General features: G+C 42.6%; 1 protein-coding gene across 1 annotated transcript in view; it reads left to right on the top strand.

The window, feature by feature from the left end:
- Positions 1–373: 373 nt before the first annotated feature.
- Reck (reversion inducing cysteine rich protein with kazal motifs) overlaps positions 374–19,903 on the top strand; it is a 66,411-nt gene continuing 46,881 nt past the window's right edge. Inside the window, exons 1-5 of the mRNA XM_050156076.1 lie at positions 374–540; positions 13,087–13,145; positions 16,190–16,264; positions 17,206–17,242; positions 19,160–19,245. Coding sequence (XP_050012033.1) covers positions 441–540; positions 13,087–13,145; positions 16,190–16,264; positions 17,206–17,242; positions 19,160–19,245 — 357 coding nt within the window. The 5' untranslated portion in view covers positions 374–440. The remainder of the gene's footprint in view (positions 541–13,086; positions 13,146–16,189; positions 16,265–17,205; positions 17,243–19,159; positions 19,246–19,903) is intronic.

Below are 19,903 nucleotides of genomic sequence, written 5' to 3'. Positions count from 1 at the left end.
TAGCACTTGGACAGGATATTGAGTATCCAGGAGGACGCAGGTAGCGGTGCACCCCGTGCGGTTCAGTTGACTTAGCCTCTGGATTTCAGACGGACCTGTAGAGCACTCGCCTCTGAGCCGCGGGGCCCCCTATTTCCCCAGCAGGCGGCAGAGGCGCTCCAAAGGGGTCTCCAGCCTCTGACTTCCCGTTTGGAGAACGCAGCCCGGGAGCCCGAGGCCGAAGGCGACAGACAGCTGGCCCTTAACAAAGAGCCAGGGTCCAGGGCGCGCTGCCGCCCCCCGGGAGGTTTTGGAAATGCTGAGCGGTCAGGGCGGGGCTTCGGAGAGCCGCAGCCAATCACCCGAGGCCGAAGGAGCTGGGGGCGGGGTTTGGTGCCAGCGGCTGCTGTGGCCAGGCTGGGTCCGAGCATCCAGCGGCTTCGGACCCGCCCAGCCCGGACATGGCGAGCGTCCGGGCCTCCCCTCGAGGCGCTCTGCTGCTTCTTCTGACCGCGGCGGGGGTCGCGGAGGTGTCGGGGGGCCTGGCTCCGGGCAGCGCGGGTGAGTAGCCGCGGGAGCCACGGGCGGGGCGGTCCCGAGCGAGCGGCTCAGCGCCCCAAGATGGCGCGGGGCCGGGGGCGGGGTGCGCGCGCCCCCAGACCCGCGGGCGGCCTGGACCCTTGCGGGTCCTGGAGCGCGGGGCCGGGGCGGGGCCCGGAGGCCGCTCCCCTTCCTTGCCCTCTCTGCCCTGGAGATCTTCCGTACCCGAGGGGTGGTGACTTGGGTTCGAGGCCTTGCTGTGTCACCTCCCAGACAGGGGCCCCTTTGCCCTGCCCGACCCTGGTGCCTGGCCCGGGTCCCTGTCAGAAAGCAGGGAGGTGCCTGGGCTCCGGATCGCCCTGACCCGCGGACGGGATTCGTAGGTGCCGCCCTCTTACCGCTGCCCGGACAGTTGTTGTCATTTTTGGTTTGACTGACTTGGCCTGAGTGGCGGTGAGCTCCACAAGGCTGCCATGTGGGTGCACTGTCCGTCCGATCCCCGGGTGCTGGGACGGGGGTGACCACAAACTGGTAAATCACCCTGGGGCCGGCCGGCCGCCTTGAGCAGAGTGTTCTTGGGCTCTTAGGGCAAGCAGTTACGTCCATCAGAGATGTGTAGGAAGCTTGGCCGCTTAGGATGCTCCTGCCCTTGCTCAGCTTTCGGACTTGACACTAACTTGTGCTTCCCGGGAGACCTCGGCCTGAGAGCTGGCATAAGATAGGATCTCGAAGGAGTTCCAGTTCAGGCAAACATATTCAGAGAAGAGGTGAGGGCGGGGCTGCAGGGGCACAGAGGAGAGGGTGACATTCACCTAGAAGATGAGAAAGACCAAGTGCCTACCTATACTAGCCATCAAAAGATACCTGGGATTTGTATGACGAAAGTAACGGAGGAGTGTATTGCATAGAGGGTGAGGCGCATAGCGAAAAACAAACTCAGTCTCAACAAGGTTTTTAAGAAAGTCTATAATATTAACATTGTGGGGTTTTTGTTGTTTTGTTTATAAAGGCAGGCATTTGAAGAAGGGAGGGATTTTGTTAGGATTAGTTAACTAGTTGAGTTCTAGATTTAGCTATACACTAGTAAGGAAAGTAATAGAAAAGAATGTTATAAATTCTTGATGAATTCAGCTTACCTCTCTGTGTTCTTGTTAGCCCGAAGATATTATCTGTAGAATACTAGCTGACCTTTCTTATCTCCTACTATTGTAGAGTAGGGCCTTGAGGAAAACCTTAGCAAGTTACTTAGCCTTAATCTTTTTAACTTTAATATTCACACTTTTATATATGGTATTGTCTAGATCAGTGATTCTCAGACCTGTGGGACACGACAACCCTTTTACAGGGGTGGCCGAACTCCATCAGAAAACACATGTTTACATTATGATTCAGAACAGTAGTACAGTTACAGTGATGAAGTAGCAATAAAATAATTTTATAGTCGGGGCACATCACAACATGAAGGGTCGCAACATTAGAAAGACTGAGAACCTCTCCTTGAGATTTTACTGTGAACATTAGCTGAGGTAGCACTTAGCATAGCAGACACCAAAATGCTAGCTCTTAAATGTATTTGGACAAGCAAGGTGTAGTGGCTTACACCTGTAATTCCTGGAAGACTAAGGCAGGAATGCCACAAGACCCAGGCCAGCATGGATCACAGAGCGATACCTTGTCTCAAATAATAAAAAAGAAAAAATGAAAAGCAGAAAAGGAAAGACAAAGATAAGCGACGTGCGAGTGTGAGTGAAACACCCTGCACTGTAGCCCGTCCTGTGCATTCACAGCAGAGACCCGAGGAGTCCTTTGACAAAGACCCTTATTTGTTGAGGCGTCAGAGAACGCCTCCTGGATGTGAGTTTCTTTTGGGGTTGATAGAAATGTTGTATAATTGAATGTGCTGAAAATAACTGAATTAACACACCCTAGAAGGGTAAACTTCACAAGACGTGATTTACATCTCAATAAAACTGCTGTAGAAAGAAGAAAATCATCTACTATTTAACTTTCTTTATAACACTATTGAACACACTGGGCTAGTTATTTCCAGTAGCCCTTCCATCTCCAAGACATCTGTGATTTCATACGGTTTGCATTATTTGATAAAAAGTTAATTCCACGTTCGATAGTAAATCGAGTCTCATTTCTTGCACTAAATTCTGGGAAGCATATAGTGTGGGTTTCTTATGTGAAGGACACTGGCTTACATAATGGACAAAAGCTTCCACTGTGGGTCTGTAGAAGGTCTGAAGCAGAAATTGAGAACACAATTATTAAATTGTGTTCCAGTGAAGGCCTGGTTTTTAGTCCTGTTCAGACGGCCTCATTTTCCTCTCATTATCCCCATCCAAGATTGTCTCCTCTGGTACAAAGCTTTCCAGGTCACTGACCCCTTCTGCTCTATCTGCCCTGACTCTTCTGCTCCTGGGGTGAAGGTAAGGGTGTGCTGCAGCTTGTTCACTGATGGTCTCATTAGAGGATGGGACAAGAGCCCACGCTGCAGGCTCGGAGTCTGTGTCTATAGCACCTTAGTGGTTCTGTTTCTATTTAAGATGTTTTGTAATAATACAAAAAAAAGAAAGACGGGTAACATTAAAGGCCAAGTTTTAAGGAGTTGACATTTGAGGGATTATGTAATAGCCTAGAATCCAGGAAAAGAATGTTATGAATTTTAAGTTAGGAAAAGGAAACGCCTATCTGGAGGAAAGTAATAAGAAGCAGATTTTCTTCCCTCTGACTATCTTGGCCCATGATGTGGAAAGAGTAAGGGCTAGTGACAGACCATATCCTACAGTTTGTCCTGGCGTACTGTAGCTGGAGTTCCTCTCTTGCGTCCGTAGGAAGAACAGAGCCATAAGACCCAGAGTGTAGGCTAGGGCTAGATGGTGCCTAGCTTTGCTGGAACCATCTGGTTTTATTCTGTGTATGAAGAAAAATCAAGAATTCTACATAAGGGAGATATGGCTTGATGTATATTTTAGCCACTGAGCTATTTTTCCAGCCCCATAGATTTATATTTCAGATCACACTTTCTGAAACCCGAAATAAAATAGAAATAAAGTAGTAATTATATATAAAAGAGTAAAGAGTTACTAGAAATCCATTAGTGTTTCAAAAAGGTGTGCGTGGTCCACACCTGTATTCCCAGACCTAGGGAGGCAGAGGCAGGTGGAGCCCTGTGAATTCAAGACCAGCCTCATCTACACAATGATTTCCAGGACAGCCAGGGCTGCATAACGAGACCTTTTCTCAAAAACAAAACAACCATAACCACAACAATAGAGCTCCAATATTTTAAAGAAGATAATGGTGACTTGGGAAGTTGTGGAAGTAAAAGGGAGTCAAGATATCCTGACAGATCAATGTGGGCAGTGTTGGAAGAATTACAGGTTATTGCTTGTTTTATCTTAAAGAGCTTGATAAAAGTGATGCCCTCTTCTAAGGTAGGAAAGATGGGGAAAGCAGTACTGAGGAGAATTGGCAGGAGAGGCAGGAACAGAGCCAAAAGTTTCATTGGGGGCTGAGGATGTAGCTCAGAGGTAGAGCATCTAGAATGCACAAAGCCCGAGTTCAGTCCCCAAACCTGGAAAGTGTCGGGGGTCAGAGTCAGGGAAGAGAGAAGTCCATCTTTGTATGTGTTGAAGATAGATATTAGGAGTAGCTGACTGCCCCAAGTCTTTGTTAAGCTGCTATTTAATAGTGCTGGAAACCACAACCCGAGTTACAAAGTGGTGTGGAAAAATAGACATGTTCTCTCCTTTTGTGGGGCTTACAGTTCAGTGGGAAGCTCAGACTTTTAACATCACCAGAGCTTTAAGCATGGTGGCATGTAGTGGTAATACAAGAACTAAGGAGGTAGAGAGGCAGGGGGATTTCAAATTTGAGCCCAGTCTGGGCCACCTAATGAGACCATGTCTTAAAATGAAACACATAAATCCCCAAGAATTGCAGAATGTCTACATTGCTAATACATGGTTTAATTAGCACATATCGATTTAAATTTCAAGTCTAAATGTATTTGAGAAAAAAACTGATTTCATCAAGCATGTAGCACATGATATGGCAAATGCTACAAAGCTTGGAGATAACATGAATATTGCCAAGATTCAGGCATGGTAGCATGTGCTTATAATTCCAACACTCAGTGGGTGAGTGGGGGAATTGCAAGTTTAAAACCCACCTGGGCTTATAGCAAGTTCCAAGCCGTCCTGGCTCTTTGTGGGAGGAACGTGTCTCAAAAGCAAGTGGGTGGGGATGGTACACAAGGACAACTAGAGATGGTTCCGTCAGTAAAGTACCTGTGACGCTTGCCCAAGCCCTGAGTTCAGAGCTGGGGCACTCACACGAAAAGTCATGCGCCAGCATACGTCTGTAATCCCAGCACTGGGTCCTGGGTGGTGGGTGAAGAAGTGGATCCCTGGAACTCACTGGTACTGCCCAGGCTCAGGGAGAGCCTCTGTCTCAAAGAAAAGGAGAGTGACTGAGGAGGACCTCAGCCATCAACCTCTGACCTCCTAACATGTGCACCCACATGTGTGCACACATATAAATGAGGTTTTTTTTAAAGCTAGGTGTGATAGCACGCACCTGAATACTGGCACTTGGAAGATGAAGACACGAAGACTAGGCATTTAAAAATCATTCTTTTCTATATAGTGAGGCAGAGGTTAGCATGCTTTATGTGACCCTGTGTCAACAAAATTTTAAAAATATATATTTAAAATATATATATTTTTTTTATATATAAAATATATATATAATATTGAAAGAGACATTCTAAACAAGAAATGTCATTAGAAACTAAGTTTTGCACCATTAGATCCCTTGTTTCTGATGGGAGCCCTGGAGAATGAGGAAGGGAATTCCCCAAGAATCCTGACAACTAGGAATCCTCAGAAGAGTCACCCCTAGTTGTTTCTAATAGCGAGTATCTGGGTCAGGTGCGCCTGATGACGAGGAATAGAAATGAGATAGCTGGCTGAGATCCGGGGCTCTTATGTAGCATCTAAGGAAATTGCGTGCACAGGGGTGGGGCATTTCAGCACACTCTTTACCTTCCAGAGCCCTAGAGAAAGTGGAAAATTGCTCAGAAGCAGCCTGCGTGAGAGAGCCCTTCCCTGTCATGCTGCTGCTGTGTGCATTTCTTACACTTCCTCTTTGCTCCTGCAGTTTCTGTGTGCTCATCAGCAGCCCGAATTCCAAGTCTGTTGACCCTGTAAGCCTGTCACCAGTGGCTGCTTACCTTCTGGGCACTTGATTGACTCCAGTTATAGATATATTTTAAATCAAGCTGTTTCCTGAATTATGAGAGCATCACTGTAATTTAGTACTGAGATGATGAAGTGAGAGACGGTGCCCTGTACTTTCTTTCCTGTTAAAAGGGAATTATATGGGGCTGGAGGAATGGTTCAGTGCTTTTGGGCATTTGCAACTCTTCTGAGGCCCCGAGTTCTGCTTGCAGTACCCACATTAGGTAACTCCAACTCCAGAAGATCTGACACCCACTTCTTGCCTCTGTAAGCACCCACCTATATATAACATACACACAAAGACATGCACACACATAAATAATAAATAAAATAAGCCTTTGGGCGGCATAGTTAACAAAAAGGCTGGAGAAATGATTCAGCAGTTAAGAGTACTAGCTGCTCTTCCATTCCTAATACCCATGTAGCCGCTTGCAACCATCTTAACTCCAGTCCCAGGAGATCTGACACCTTCTGACTTCCATGGTCACTGCACAAACAAGGTGCACATACATACATGGTGACAAATCACCCATATGCATTAAATAAGTAAAGTTTAAAGGCATAATATAATAGATACGTTAATTTTTAATCAGTGAGCAGATTTTAACTGAACAGTGTACCAGAGGCTTACAGTCACTGTCTTATACCCAAGTGAAACGACGGAGAAGAGCCGAGGGTTAAAGGTTCCGCGTCTGCCACTTTGATTAACCAGAAAATCAACAGCCAAATTAAAGAAGAAAGACTTACTGTGGCTTAGATGAGATCAAGTAGATTACAATTTCCCCACTAAAATAATTAAAGTTTAAGGAAGGGAAAACTAGGGAAAGATGTGGAAATTTAGAGTTTGACCAGCAGGAGATAGGCTGCTGATTAAGAGTGACATCACCATATCTCTAAAAACAGAGAGAAATAACGTGGAACTTTTATTGGTATTAGAACCAAATGAGGACACTGCAGTGTTGACAAGCAGTGGGGGTGATCTGTAATGCAGAAACAAACTGTGCATCTGGTTATGTGTGTCTAGACAGATGGAGCGTGACAAGACACTAGCAGTGTTGACTGTGTGCTGGGTATATGGTTAAGCATTTACTTTTGGCTCTTCCTTGGCTGATAAAATATATAAATAAATACATATATATGCATATCTTTCTTTGTTTTGGGGAGAGTGGAGGGGCTTTTAAATGGTCTTTTTAGACAGTCTTGCATTGTAGCCCAGGCTTGCCATCGACTCATAGTGACCTTCCTACCCAAGCCTCCTGAGTGCAGTGCTAAGATTAAATAAAGGTCTGTAGCACAGTGCCCATCTTATATGTTTTTTAGGGAGTAAGTGAGACAGTTTGCATGGCTGTATTTATAAGTTAAAGTTACAGTTATTTAAATATTTTTAGTGATTATCACTTTCTAAGTTGTCTTAAAAGTCAAACTTTACTTAAAAGATTTCACATACTGAAAATAAGAATTTATCTTTAAATTTATCTTTTTATTTATAATTTTGGTATTAGCCCAGATTCTGTTTTTTCTATCAGTAGTGTAGGATATATATAAATATGTACATATTCCGTTTTAGTAGCTCTTTAGAATGTATTTATTGGAGGACCTGTTTTCTTTGGCATAGAAAGCAGGAATGGCTTTGCAATGACAAAATTGAATTACAGCTTTTGGGAGGCTTCTGTGGCAAAATCCCTTTTAACTTCAAAAAGCCTGTAATTCTAAGGGTGTTTATTTTTAGATTATGGTGTGTATCTGCTTCCTTAAGTGCTCTCTGGCCTTAGCACTTGCACTTTCCGAGTGTAGCTAGAGCGTGTGCCTGTGCCCACTCGCCTCTCTGTAGTTTGCTTGTGGTCTCCAGCCTCAGCCAGGCCTTGGTGTTTCAGATCATTGGATAATTCTGCTCGAATATTCCCAGACTACACCAGTTCATTCTCAAAGCCAGCAAACGAGGCCGTTAGCATCTCCCGTTGGTTTTCATTAATTTTATAATCAGAGTCTGAGACTAAGACTGCAAGATGGCATCTGTATCTCTTTCACGAGGGTAAAACCTGTGCCTTTTCCTCTCAGGTCAGTCTCAGGCTTTATTTGAACGTTTCTCCCCTTGTCCAGGTCCGTTTTATGGCAATGAGCAGAGCTTTAAACTACAACAAATTGGGTTAGCAAATAAGCAAATTAGAATCAAATTATGAAACAGAGTGTTTCTGAAGCTTGCCTTGTAGAAAACATTAAGCACTGCGTTGTGCATTGTTTGTTCCCCTCCTCCTCTGCCACCCCAGTTATAGCTGAATAATGACCCAGTTAATCCATTTGAATTATTCTAAAGAAGATAAAGTCCTTTCATTGCTACTTGAATTGCATTCAGATTTTTCATATCCTCGGTGAAAGCATATGAAGGGAATATAGGTGTACACTTATTTCTTGAAAAGGATGTAGTGTTAAAGATTATAAAAAGGGTTTTTTTGTTTGTTTAAAAGTAAGAAAAGTGTTCACTAATACAGTAATGTCTCCTGTTCCCAATCAGCGGGGGCAGTGTGATGGGGCAGCGGCTCCCAGGTCTGTTGGAGGTGGCAGTCCTCCCAGGGGCGGAAGTGTACTATTAGAGAGGAATGCTCGGTTGAGAGGGAAAGGGGTTATTACTGCAGGACTCCAGGCTGCCCTCTTTTATCCTATTTTGTCAGAAGTACCAGAAAAAGCTTTTGGAAAAGCTAGAAGGAAATATGCCAGAATGTCAGCAGAGATTGCGGTGGGACAATTGTAGTAGAAATCATTTTCCTTTTCATCTTTATTTTCCAAATTTTGTTGTGTCTTTCTTTTTTGTGTGTATATATATATTTTTTAGTTTTAGCTTTGTGCCAACACAAAAACACAACTGTCACCTCAGAAAGGATAAGCAATAGTTTATTCTGAAGCCACATAAAAGTGGCCATGGCCCAGGAACATAGATTTAGATTACCCCAAATTCCATGTTCCAACGCTGTAACAATTTGGTGAAGTTTTTATAGCAGTAGAACAAAGAAAGTCATAAATAAGGCACTTTCAAATACATTGGTGGAAACATCAAGTAGGTGGGTTGCAGCAAAGCAGTAACTTCTGTAGGCCTGAGATACTGTATGGTGGCGTTCTTAGCCTTTGGGTTGTGAAAACTAGGATTTTGTTAAGTTAATACATTCCAAAATCGCAGGGTCTTTAGGGGCTAAAGATAGCCCAAGATAAATTGTAGTTAGGCTCTGGACCTGTGATACTCCAACCTGTCCACTGTCACTGATAGGAGCTGTTGGTCAGCACTGCAGAAGGGTCGGTCAGCTGAAGGTGCTGTTTCTTTCTGGAAACTTCTCATTTGAAAGTCACGCCACAATAAATTTGACCTTTACTATTAAATGTAAAATGGAGGGGTCTGTATTTTATTTTATATAAACCCTCCAGTTGCTATTAGAGTATATTTTGTGACTGTTTTAAATAGACCTTTACTTCAAGAACTTTTTTTTTTTTCCACAAATTCCTATGCCCAAATCAGACTCCTGTCTGCCTGATTGTTTTCTTTTTGTTAAGCCCATGTTTATTGGGACCATATGTTACCCTGAGTTATCTTTGCTCAAAATCAGCTGCATTTTCTGCCCTCATATGACCTTTGTGTTAGAGGGCAGTAGAAAGTGCCAGTTTGTAGAGCACTTCAGAAGAGCACAACATGTTGGTCAGGTAAGGGGCCTTCGCCGTCAGCGGTGCTGCAGGCAGAGCCTTTGGAGATGCAGCGCTGCCGTGAGGGTCTCGGGATTGCTTGGGCCTTCCCCGGAGAAAGTAAGACTAATTAATACAAGGCACTTTTTTCCTTCTGAAACATAGTGACGTGTGTGTGTGTGTGTGTGTGTGTGTGTGTGTGTGTGTGTATGTGTGTGTGTGTGTGTGTTTAGACTTTTCTTTCCATTTTTAGATTTAAAATTTTTCTCTTCAAACTCCCTCTGTAGCCCAGGCTGGCCTTTAACTCCTTTCTGTTCCTTCTGCCCAGGCTCCTGAGAGCTGGGGTTGCGGGTCCGCATCACACACCAGGCTGTGCTGGGGTTGCGGGTTCGCATCACACACCAGGCTGTGTTTGCGAGTCTCTCAGTCACACACTGAGAACTCACAGAAGCTTTTCATATAGAATTCCCATGAGAAAGCTCTCCCACAGTAGTCTTTCATGAAAACCAATTGTCCAGTAAGACCACAGCCCCACCATTGCTTTGTGGAGAAACTGTTTCCAGTGTTGAGCTTGGCAGCCTTTTGAGTAAGACCTAAAATTTCCTTTTTTTTCCTTTTTTTTTTTTTTTCCCGAGACAGGGTTTCTCTGTAGCTTTGGAGCCTGTCCTGGAACTAGCTCTTGTAAACCAGGCTGGCCTTGAACTCAGAGATTCATCTGCCTCTGCCTCCCGAGTGCTGGGATTAAAGGTGTGCGCCACCCGGCTAAAATTTCCTTTTTTATTCCCTTGTTTGTTCATTTTTTTCTTCTCCAATACTAATCCTGTTTTCAATTCAAAAACCACTTTTTTTTATCTCATTTATATACAAGAATTGTATGTAGGTTCCTATAGAGGCTAGATGAAGGTGTTGGATCCCCTGGAGCTTGAATTATAGGCAGTTTTGAGCCTTCTAATATAGGTACTAAGAGTTGAACTCCTGTCCTCTGGAAGAGCAGCAAGCACTCTTAACCACTGGTCCATCTCCAGCCCAGTGCTGGAGAGATGCATACTTTCACATACTTTTGATCTCTATATAGACCTTATGTTCCCATTACCCAGGGTCAGAAGTTCCCAAGAACAACTCAGAGCTCAGGGAAGGAGAACATGTAAAATGACTCTTTGGGGAGGAGCTGCAGGGTAGAGTACACACTGAGTATACTACAACTGCTGTCCTGTGTAAGATATGTGAACCAGGGCAAGGTCTCCATCACCAACCAGGAAAGCATTACTGAACTTCTGTGTCAGAGTCTTTATCTGCTTCCATTGTGTAGGATTAACTGAATTATTGGTCAGTGGTTGCATTCAATCTCTATCCCCCCCCCCCCCACCACCACCAGTGACTGAGAGGTCAAGTTGATAAATGACTCAAATCCCAATCCTCCAGTCGCAGGCTAGTCTATTAGACCTGACTAGTCCCTACCCTGAAGCTTTGCAGTTGGGTTACTTCTTATCATAACAGAGGTGCTCACCTATTGTTGAGGAAATTCCAAGGATCTAGCATCTTCCCTCTCAAGAGCTAGAACAAAAGCCACCCAGATTCTTTACTATACAGCCTATTCCTGGGAAGAGGGAGTGTGTACTTCTTGAACTGGGTCTTGCCTTTACTGGTTCACACTGATAACAGTATCTTTTAGAACCCTAAATACTGTGACTAATAGGAATGCCACCTCACCTGACAGCAGCATGTAGCACATGCCACCATCTTGAAACTTTCTACTTAACTTGGTTTCTTGGTTGCTGCTCTGGCAAGCAGAACATGTTCCTGCTCCAAAGGGAATAAGAAATAGTATGTTCTGAGCTAAATGTGAGCGACCATGGCCCAGGAGCGATACGGTCCACTGTGGAAAAACTTCTATAGTGTGATTACAGAAGAAAGTAATGAGTCAGTAGCTTTTATAGTTACTAAACATGTCAGTGGAGACAGTAGGTCAGTTGATTGTAGCAGAGCGGGGAGATTTCTACTCTAGGTTTCAGATGCTGTTTGATTACACTTTTCATTTGCGAGTTAGTTAAAGCTGGTTAACGGTCTGCTAAATTAATACATTCCAGAGATTTTATGTGATAGTTAAAGGATATCATGTCTGGTACAGAGGTGGGTGATACAAGACTCTTAAGGACTAAAGATAGCTCAAGATAATTGGGTTTACCACAATCAGGAAGTCCTAATCAGTCTGTAGAATATTCAACTATAGTGGCTTTTTCAAGGAACTTCTGTTGACAGTTGTTAGTTTTCTTCCCATATGTTGACTACTTTCCTTCACCTCACACATGCAAAATAAATAAGCAAGTGAATAAATAAAAAGAAATTATCTGAGATGTTCAGTAGGTGGCTTTTTATTTTATTTATTTTATTTTATTTTATTTTTTTTTGGCCTTGAATTCTGAGTCTTCCTGCTTTTTCATCCCAAATGCTAGGTTCACTGATATGGGCCACCACACCCAGCCAGCAGGTGGCTTTCTAAGCAAACTCATTTTCTTTTCCAGCCTTCAATCTGTCTTCTGTCTCTGTGGGCACCTGACATTCCATGTAGTGTTTGTTGCTCAGTGGCTGCCCTCTCTCCTGCTCTATTTCAGCCCCCTTTCCTTCCCTTACTATGTGGCTCAGCTGTGGCTGTTCATTAGGCTCTGCTGCTGTGTTTACTTCTCAGTAAAAACTCCCTGACAGCATCCTATCCCTTTACGCTTTATACTCATGACTTGGACATTTGGATTTTTTTTTTTGAGTGTGGAGTTTATTGAGATAAAAGGAATGGGTAAGGGAAGAGAGAATGGGAGAGAGACAAAAAGAGAGAAACAAAGATGCAGAGGGGGAGGGAGAGAGACAGAAGAGAGAGCTGCCTCCTTAGAAAATGTCAGGAAGTGTGCATTTGGATCTTTAGGCTGGGCTGTACTCCAAGCTTTGACTCTGGACTCTACCAGAGTTTCCATCTGAATATCCTGTAGGAACTTCAGATTCAACAAGTCCTAAACAAAATTCACTATTTTAAAACCAGTTTAGCTTTGTGTTACAGTTAACAAAATATTGTCTGTTGTAATCTTAATGACTGAAAAATATATAAGCAAGCTTAGTAGAAAATGTATCACATAGTAAGTACACAATAGCCAAGCAATGATGGCACACGCCTTTAATCCCAGCACTTGGAAGGCAGAGGCAGGTGGATCTCTGTGAGTCTGAGGCCAGCTTGGTCTACAAGAGCTAGTTCTGGACAAGCACCAAAGGTACACAGAGAACCCTGTCTTGAAAAAAAACAAACCAAAAAAAAGAGGAGGAGGAAGAAGAAGGGAAGTCCACAATAATAGTAGCTACTGTTGTCATGTGACAGTCTTTCCTATTAGTTTCTCTAGACCAAAGACCATGCCTCTATTTTGGCATCTTGGTTGTAATAGATGCACCTTGAAGATCCAGTTAAAATGAGCCAGACGTGATAGTACATGCCTTATGTACAGCCTCTACCACCAGAATTTTGGAGGCTGAGTCAGGAGGATGAGGAGTTTGGACGCCATCTTATGGTGCATGTCAGGAGGACCTGTCTCAAAAACAGAAAACAAAAAAACAGCCTATTGAACAATGGCGTTGCTTAACCGTGAGACGTCCTGTTTCCTCTTCTCCCTAGGTGCTGTATGTTGTAATCATTCGAAGGATAACCAGATGTGCCGTGATGTATGTGAACAGGTAAGCTGGATAATAATTGTGGGCACAATCAGATAAGTCATTTATTAAATTTGTTTTTGGAAAAGTCTTTCACATCAACTTATAGTTTACATCACAAATAATGTGTTAGCTGACCTGAAGCACTGAAAAGAATCATAGTCTCATAACCTGAGTCGTAAGGGAACAGTCAGGCCGACCCAGATTGAGGTCCCTTGAAACAATGGCCTATACTCTTTAGACATATCAGTTATATTAAAAAGACTACTGTTATCCAGCAAAGAAAAGCTGAAGGATGATTCTAGATCAAATTTACCAAAGAGACTTGACAGCCAAGTGCATTGAATGATCCTGGAATAAAAAATAAATTTCATAACAAAAATTAGTGAGATGAATTAATGAAATCTGATTATGATCTGAATATAAACTGATAGTATTCTATCAGTATTGGGATCCTGACCTTGGTCATGGTATTGTGGTTAGACGTGACAGAGCCCTTATTCTAAAGAGATAACATGCTAAGATTTAATTCGGGGTATTTTTGTTTGGGGATTTTTTTCACTGACAGTATCTCATGTATCCTGGCTTGGGACTATTGTTGTACACCACACCTACTTCATGCAGTGCTGGAACTAGGACATGGCGTTGTGGACATGCTGGGCAAGCTCTTTACCAACTGAGCTTATTCCAAGCCCAGTTTGGAATAAGGAATACAGGAACAAATAATCTCACTATCTATAATGAGTCCTCAAGTAATCAAGCCGCTGAGAATAATTATAGTGCACATCTGAGGTGGTTAAAGCAAATGTAAGGTGTTAATAGTTGTTAGACCTGTGGAGACCACGGATTCATTGTTTTGCTCTTTAAGATTTTGTTTTCTGGTTGAGCCTTTTTATGCAACTTCTACTGAAGCAATATCTCTTTGTAAAGTCTTAGCTTTTTTGTTTCATCATCTTAGGGCTATTGTGTAGCTTTAGAAGTTCTCGAGAGCTTGAGAAGTAATGATCTCAGTCGTTATTCAAATATTTGTAGTAATAGACTGGAGACAATGTCACCTTCATTTTGTAAGTAAAGAAATTGAGATATAGGATTAACTAACTTACTAAAGTTTCCACACCAGTGATTGGAGGAAGGGAGACTGACTGAGTGCTCAGCATCCCTCGTTATGCGGTCCATACTTAGCCACTAAGACACAACTGTGATGCAAGGCCAAACAGGCTGTCCGCTCTCAGAGTGTATTGTTTATGCTCTCAGCCCATCTCACCAGTGTTCTAACTTTTTTCGGGAGCTTGGACTTTTTTATTTATTTTGTGTTTGCTTTTGTTATTTTTGAGGAATAGAGAGGAGAAACTAGATGATTTTGAAAGTTATTTTTATTTTTATGTTTACATTTGAGGGTTTTGCCGATATGTATGTCTGTGTACCACTTGCATGCCTGGTTCCTGCAGGGGACAGAAGAGGGTGTTGGATCCCCTGGAACATGAGTTCCAGATGACTGTGAGCTGCCATGTAGGAACCGAACTCAGGTCCACTGGAAGAACAGCCAGTGCTCTTAATCGCTGAGCCATCTCTCCAGCCCCCAGGAGATTATTTAAAAGTATAACTTTCTCTGTATTTCCTTCCTGCCCACACAGAGAGAGAGAGAGTGCCAGATTTACAGGCTGTGGTCTGAGTAGTTCAACAGTGGCTGTTTCCCGACAGAAAAGCCAAGGATCCTGCAGTTGTTCAGTCCACAAGACTGGAGGTCTTGGCAGTCTTGGGTTGGTGCTGGAGACCCAGGGAGGTCTGAAAGAGCTGTCAGTTTTCAGTCCACACTGGGGCCCTGCGGAAGCAGCATCCAATGTGAGTGAAGGCATGGCTCAGGAGAGATGAACTCAGGTGAAAGGGAGCGCAAGCAGACAGAAAGCAGCTTCCTCTCCAAGTCATCTTATGTGGGGTGCCGCCAGGTGTGGCCCAGATTGAGGGTGAATCTTCTGACCACAGATGATCCTGATTAAGGGTGGGTCTCCCACCTCAAATAGTACAGCCTAGAAAAATCTTCCACAGATACCTGGGTTTTAGTTACTTCTAAATGTAGTCAAGTTGAGAAACAAGACTTAGCCCTCACATACCTGAAATGTGCCTAAGAAACCTGGAACTCGAGTTTTCATTTATTTAATTTTTGACTCAAACTCATGTACCAGGGATGGCCTCCTCCTCTCACTTCCCAGGGGCTAGGGTTACAGGCCTGTACCACTATATCCAATGTAGTTTTCTCCTTGGTGTATGATAGTACACACTGTCAATGTGGTCTAGTCTAGTCCAAGTGCTATAGTTACAGGTGTGTGTCCCCATACTCTATTTTTATTTAATTTTGCTTGATTTACATTTAAATTGAACAACCACATTTGATTTGCATCTGCCTTATGAAATACAGCCAGACTCTTTGATCAAACTGGAAGATTTTTTTGGTTGTTTTGTTTGGCAGGTCTTCCCTCTGAATGATAATAGATATAGGTGTCCCTTCTTGTGATGTTTAATAGTTACTGTTGATAATTGCCTAAATGCATTAATTCACTAGATATTACAAAATGGTAATATTCTAATTACTGTTACTTTTTAATTATAGTTGCTAGTTATGGAGACAAGTGGCTAAATAATAATAGTATTATTTAGCTTGTTTTTCTCCACATTAGGGTAATAGAAAAGAGTTTCAACTTGGTGTAATTGGACTTTTCCTGATTATTTCCCAAATTAATCAAATAATCTTACGAGAGATGTTACCTCAAAAGCTGGGTGTATAATGCTAGCACTCTGGAGACTGAGGTAGGAGATCCTGAATTCAGACCAACCTGGGATATACAGTGAGAACAAGTGTGTAAAACAGATCTTACCTCATCTCAATTTAAAACCCTCCCAAAGTTCCTTCTGTAAAACATAGCCTTCGAGGAAACTGGGATATCTAGAGGACGATACTTTTAGAAAACCCTTCTTTCTTAAAAAAATTAATTAATTTTAATTAATTTTTAATGTTTTTTTTTTTTTTTTTTTTTTTTTTTTTTTTTTTTTTTGGGTTTTTTGTCAAATAGATTTTCTCCTCAAAGAGTGAATCCCGACTGAAACATCTGTTGCAGAGAGCCCCAGACTACTGCCCAGAAACGATGGTAAGCCCTACATCACTGTGACAGCTTTTGTATACATGAAGCCATGGGCTGAGTTACTTTTAGATTTATCACACTTCTCAAGAGTGGTTGAATATGTGATCAGAATAAAATTTTAAACCCAAAATAATCTTCTTATGAACTGCTAAATAGATTAGTGTCTTTCGCCTTTTATCCTTGTTTTAGTGCCTGGGAATACAATAGTCTTAACTATCAATGTATTCCAGTCTTTAAATTTCACTGCCGTATTTCATCAATTTAGAATTCTATCAGTGATTTGACTAATTTTATGAAATCTGTAATAACTAAATTCAATGTTTATTTGGATTTTGGAAAATTGAATTTGAGATAAGAAAATATGTGGCTGATTCCTAACCCTCCATTTCTGTCACACTCTTGTTGATACACGGCCTGAAGTCTGAATGAGGAAGTCTGACACGTCTCCAGGGTTTGGGCTGTTTTCTTTGTGTGAAATGTGTGTGGGCCAGGCCAAGGGCGCACAAGCTTCTGTGAGAGAACTGGAGATATAGTGGCCTCTGCTGTGTGCAAGAGGGAATTGCTGAAGGCCAGACAGTGCTGACTGTGTGCTTGAAACCCGAGTAACCTGGCTCATTCCCGGTACTTTCAATGGAAAAACAAGGAAGGCATATGCAGTGGTTATCATTTTTACACTTGGTGTGTGCATGCACAGAGTACAGTGTGTGCAGGTGGTTTGCTCCTTCCGCCATGAGGGTCTGAGAGTCCCAGAAATTGGCAACACCACCCTTACCCACTGAACCATCACACTGGCCCAGCTTTTATTTTTATTTTTTTAAATATGGAGTTAGCCCTATGGTTATATGGTTTCATCCATAACCCAATTAACTGTGCATAATTTCTGTAGAGATTATCATGTATAGAAGCTAGTTATTTGCATAAAAGCATTTTGGTGATTACAATTTCAGGTTGAAATTTGGAGTTGTATGAATTCATCTTTGCCAGGTAAGTAAATTAATTTTACTAATGTAAAATCTGAACCATAGTCTTAAACCTGATTTGTATATAGGATTTTAAAAAGGATTTATTTATTATTGCATTGTATGTGTGTGTGCATGAACATGTATACATGGACACATGCACACCATGGCACCTGTGTGTTCAGGGGCCGACTTTGCAGGAGCTGGTACTCCTTTTTGCCTTGTTGGGGTGGGTTTCTCGCTTCTGCCTTGTGGCAAAATGAAACAGCAGCACATCTTTTCCTAGTTAAACAAATGTAACACACCTTACAGAGTTACAGTCATATTCTGTAGCGAAACCAAATGTAACACATCTCTATATAGTTAAATAATATTCTACAACATTTGTACTCTGAGTTTCCTGTAACATGTGATCTTACTGACTGCTACCTCCTTGTAATGTCACCTTGGCTTTAGACCTTAGGCTCTCTCCCCTGCTCCCTCTTCCCTGCTGTAGGGACTATGGCTGCTCTAGTGTGTGGAACTCCCCCTCCTCTCTCCACACTAGGCAGCTAAGTTGTTAACTAGTCGGCCCTAGGAAGGGAATTGGTTGTTTGTGTGATTAATTGACACCATGGCCTGGATCTCAGCATTCATGTAACATCTGAAATACAAAACCAAAGTTAGCTGGAAAGATAACTAGCCCAGAAACCTGAAAACTACCTTTGATTGCTTTTTCTTCATAGTCCCATTAACACACCCTTTGCAAGATCTTGTATCTGTCTCTTCTATTCCTAGTTCAAGTCTTTGTCACTACATTCTTGGGATAGAATATTGTGTAGTCATAATTAATAGTTACTATATATTATAAATTTATGATTAATGTTTCAGCACATTATTTCTGTCTTTCTCATCTCCTTCAGAAAGAATAACTCAGGGATTTCTGCTTATATTGCAATAAAGCCTAAATTCTGTAGCCTGACATTCCTGGTCTTCTGGAATTGAAGCTCATTTTCCAGCCCTGGTTAAAGCCAATGCTTAGGAAACAGGAATATGCCCTGTGTTCTTAGCTTGAAAGAGTTTCTTGGTATTCTCAGAAGTTTGCATTGCAAACAAACTGAGCAGTGCACTTCTGTTCAGCCCAAACTACAGTCTCCACAATGAGCTGCTTCTTGTATATTTTATCTATTTTTTTGTAATTTCATATCCCATGTAATAGAGTAGCTTGTATATAGTAGAGATTCAATAACAAAAGAGCTTGTTGAATAATTTTATCTTCTGAGGTTGTTGGGTGTTTGGGGATAGCAATGTACTGCATTATGAATAACAGCTCGCACAGCTTATGATCCCTGCAGATTCTGTTCGCTGGTCTAAGAGTGAGTGTCTGAATACAAGGAAGGAAACTAAACCAAAATAATACATAGTCGTTTGAAATGATTAGGTGTGCCCATCAAAGCCAGGAGTTGCTCGTGGAAATTGATCCTGCATGTTTTATGTGTCAGTTTTAAAATAAGATAATGAGTTTATGCTACTCTACATATTTAATATTTTAACACAAAAGATGCACGCGCTCATTTTTTGGCTATTTGCTTAAATAGTATCAGGATATTTGTATGTGATTCATGGTATGAAATAAGGAAAAGGCCTTTCTCCCTGGCTTTCCTTACTTTGCATGTCCTCTCATAGACATGCTGTTTACCCAGGATTGAGAATGACCAAGCTCAGGGTGAACAAAAGGGGATCAAACCAAAGGGCCTAATAGTCATGTAGTGTGGCACCCCAAGGAAACTTACATCACTGGGAATTAGGACCAGGGGAGGTACATAATTGTTTTGAGGCCCTGCTGTCTGAACTAGTTTCCTCATGGACATTCACTTTGTCTTGTAATAATATCCATTAGTTTTGTATACTATTTGTCTTCATTGATTCTTAGACCAAAACACTTGAACATTTTGTTTTTCAGGTGTTTTTAAGAAGTCTGATGGCTGGGTTGGCTTAGGCTGCTGTGAACTGGCTATTGGCTTGGAGTGTCGACAGGCATGCAAGCAGGTAACACCCGACAATCAGGCTCTTAAGCACCATGGAGTACAGTTTGAGTTTTAGCTGCCCTGTCTACTTTGCAGCTTTGGAGAGGTGACCTGCAGAAACTGCACACTTAGCATTAGGTTATGTCTCAGTTGCGGCCACTACATGTATAATCCTCAACCTTCTCTTTTCTTGTCTTTCCCTAAATTTATTTATTTATGTGTATGGGTGTTTTGACTGCCTGTCTGCCTGTGTACCACATGTGCACTGTGTGCATCTGGAGGCCAGAGAAGGCAGCAGATCCCCTGGAACTGTGGTTATGGACAGTTGTGAACCGATGTGTGGGTGCTAGGAATTGAGCCAGTGCTCTTAGCCACTAAGCCGTCTGTCCAGCTCCGTTTTTCTTTCTTTCATCTCTCTGCCACACACAGAAGAGTTTATTGGGACCAAGGCATTTTGCCTTTGCACAGGGCGTGCTGAGTCAGTGTGAAGCTAGGGTACTGTTGGTTGAGAGCGGTGGCCGCAGCTTGTTCTGTGTTCCTCTTCCCTTCTCTGTGTCCTCATGGCTCTACTCTGAGCATGTGTCCCTGCCCTGTCTCTGCTCTGGAGACACGGGACTCCTCTAGTAAGCTTTGGCTTCTCTTTGATAGGCGCATCTCTGCTACAAATTCAGGGAGGCCCC

The sequence above is a fragment of the Alexandromys fortis genome, unplaced genomic scaffold (assembly GCF_014885135.2).
Source record: "Alexandromys fortis isolate MF-2015 unplaced genomic scaffold, M_Fortis_MF-2015_v1.1 scaffold_92, whole genome shotgun sequence".
NCBI classification, from domain to species: Eukaryota; Metazoa; Chordata; class Mammalia; order Rodentia; family Cricetidae; genus Alexandromys; species Alexandromys fortis.
Note: the sequence above shows the minus strand (reverse complement) of the source record. Positions and strands in the feature narration are given on the sequence as shown.